We start from the raw sequence: 2,834 nt of genomic DNA, 5'->3' as shown, positions 1-2,834 counted from the left end.
TGGTTCAGGGTTTTTCTTACAGACATGGAGATTGGGACAGAAGCCCCTCATGGTAACATGGGAACCAGGACACAGAAGGTGCTGGGTGGGGCAGTTCCCCGACAAGGCTGAGTCATTTGGGCCCTTCACACCCTACCCAGCAGCTGGGCCTGGGCTGGTCCCTCTGTTCCACCCTGCACTTGCCCAGGCCTCAAGGCCACACTGAGCTAGCTGACCAGGCTCCTAGGGAAGCACTGGGGAGCCTGGTGGTGCACTCTGTCCTCAAAGCCCCCTGCCCAGGGCCTGCTTCCCGGAGCTGTGTTCTTCCACAGGACTGATGATTCACCCCTGCCCAGGCCTTTCACTTCTCCTTTGGGGCTAAAAATATAGGGACCCAGGCATCCAGCTGGGCCAGGCTGCCCACAGATTGCACAATGCCTGTGCTGGAGTTCCGCTGACGCAGGGCCTGGGGACGGGTGGGGGCTGCTTGCTCCCTAGTCAGAGGCTAAGTTCAAGGCGGAGACCCCTCTTCTCTTTTCCAACCCTAGAGGCTGGAGTTACATGGAGGTGCCAGGGGACTCTGGGCTTAGCTGTGACCCCTGAAAATGAAGCTCCTGACTAGCCCCCATAACTCAGGGATTCTGGCTCATTTTAAAGGGAGAGTCCTATTTAGGGTTGGGAGGCAGATGATACCAAAAGAGATGCAGACAGGGAGCCACGGGACCAGGAAGGGAGCAGAGATAGGGACAAAAGCTAGGACCAAGAGCCTTATACAATAGTGTATGCCTATCATCCCAGTACTGGGGAGGCTGAGGCAGGAGGATGGAAAATTCAGGACCAGCCCAAGTAGCTTAGCAAGACCCTGTCTCAAAAAAAAAAAATTTTTTTTTTCAAGGGCTGTAACTCAACAAGCAGGCTCTGGGTTCAATCACCAGTGTGTGTGTGGGGGAACAAAAAGTTCAAGTCTATCTTAAGGTTATGTTACATTTTTTGGCTTTTTTTTTTTTTTGAGACAGGGTTTTGTTTTGTTTTGTTTTTTAATGAAGTTTAGGTTGGGCTCAAATTCATAGTGATCGTCTTGCCTCAGCTTCCAGAAGGGTTAGGATTACAGACATGGGCCACCACGCCTGGCAGTATGTCACTGTTCAAAGCAAAACAAGACGAAGTAAGACAATTGCCAAAACAGTTACCAAAAAAAGAGGAAGAGAAAGAGGAGCAAGAGAAAAGAGCTAGAAAAAGCAAACTACCCCCACTGGGAAAGACTCAAAAGGAGTGGATAAGAAGGGCCAGGCAGGGCACCACACCCAGACTGGGCAAGGACAGGGCCCCTAGAGCAAAGGTTGTCAGGGGGCAAAGTTCTGGTCTATTCCAGCCAAGGGAGGGAAGGTGGAGGCGGACACCAATGGGGAGAGGCGGTGGCACAAAACGTCCTACCCACCATGTTCTCTGCTGGCAGCCACTGCCCCCTGCTGGCAGCCACTGCCCCCTGCTGGCTGCAGCTGCAGTGTTCAGATGAGAATATAAATGAGATCACAGTGCTTTGGTTTAAATCACTTTTCATTCACTCTGACCCCACCCTCATTGCCAAGCCACCTCAGAGGGTGCCCCCAGGGCCAGTGGGTGGCGTGGGCGTCTTGCCTGTGACCTTGTTGGCACACTCCAGCAGGGCGGTGTGAATGTCCTTGGCACAAGCTATCTGGGCTTTGATGACGGCCAGGTACTGTGGGTATGGCAGGCTGTCCGGTTGCACAGCGTCGGGCTTGGTGGCTGTGGGCACTAACGTTGGAGAGTGCTTGGCACTGTCACAGCTCTGTGACAGGCACTCATGTGCCAGGCGCTGTAGACAGACAGGCAAGGGTGCAGCATCAGCCTCACTCCAGGTGCATACAGCGCCCCCATTACCATCCTGGGGCAGCTTGTTTGGCTTGGTGACCCCTAAAGTCTTGAAGTTAAGAGCCCAACTCTGCCAATCATGAGACATGTGACTGTTCCTAAGCCTCAGTTTCCCTGTTTGGAAAATGGGTTTAATAACTTCCTTTCCCTGCTGAATAAGGTGACAATAGGGATGTAAGACCCTGGTGCTGGTCCTGGCATGTTTTTTTTTTTTTTTTTTTTTTCGGAACTGGGGATTGAACTCAGGCCTTTGCCCTTGCTAGGCAAACAGTTATTCTACTGAGCCATCTCCCCAGCCCCCCTGGCATGTTGTTTTAACTGATCGTAACTGATGAACGTTAGCTAGAATTAACTATCCAAACCCCAGGCTTGGCAGTGGCCTCCCTTCAGCACCCATCCCAAGTTTCTCCCCTACTTCTCTGGCTGCTCCTTCTAGGTGCTCCTTATTCTACCCAAGACCTCTGCAGCAATTCCTAGGCTCTTCTTTCTCTTGTCATGCCCTGCCAGGGCTGCCACACCCATACACATCTCTCAAGCTTCTACCTCTGCAGCGGTGGTGCCTACATCACTGTCCCTAGCCTCTGACATTCCCACCCCTCATATCCTTCCCCAAACTACAGCTTCTTGTGGGCTCTCATCTTAGGAAGATTTTACCATTCCAATTATAGCCCTGAGCCTCAGCCTGGAAACTCCTCCCTGAACCACATATTACTAAAAGCAAATGGGTCCATTTTTTCCCTTAAAATTCTCTATGGCTCCCAGTGCCCTCAGGGTTATATTAAAAATTCAAAGGGCCGGGGAGATGGCTCAGTAGAATAAGCGCTTGCCTGGCAAGTACAAGGGCCTGAGTTCAATCCCTGGTTCTGCAAAAAAAAAAAAAACAAAAAACAAAATCTAGGGCCCATGAGATAGCCCAGTGGACTAAGCACCTGCTTCGGCAAGCTCAGGGACTGGGGCACAAT

The 2,834-nt window shown here is 51.7% G+C and overlaps 1 protein-coding gene and 1 long non-coding RNA gene across 2 annotated transcripts in view; one reads left to right on the top strand and one right to left on the bottom strand.

Moving 5' to 3' along the window:
* The window catches only part of LOC111818217, a 9,127-nt gene that overhangs the window by 2,797 nt on the left and 3,496 nt on the right, over positions 1–2,834 (top strand). The gene's annotated exons all lie outside the window — the stretch shown is intronic.
* Positions 1,511–2,834, bottom strand: part of Med29 (mediator complex subunit 29) — a 5,150-nt gene continuing 3,826 nt past the window's right edge. The window contains exon 4 of the mRNA XM_004636805.3: positions 1,511–1,816. Coding sequence (XP_004636862.1) covers positions 1,574–1,816 — 243 coding nt within the window. The 3' untranslated portion in view covers positions 1,511–1,573. The remainder of the gene's footprint in view (positions 1,817–2,834) is intronic.

The sequence above is a fragment of the Octodon degus genome, unplaced genomic scaffold, assembly GCF_000260255.1.
Source record: "Octodon degus isolate 3935 unplaced genomic scaffold, OctDeg1.0 scaffold00083, whole genome shotgun sequence".
Classification (NCBI taxonomy): Eukaryota; Metazoa; Chordata; class Mammalia; order Rodentia; family Octodontidae; genus Octodon; species Octodon degus.
This window is presented reverse-complemented; position numbering and strand designations above follow the sequence as displayed.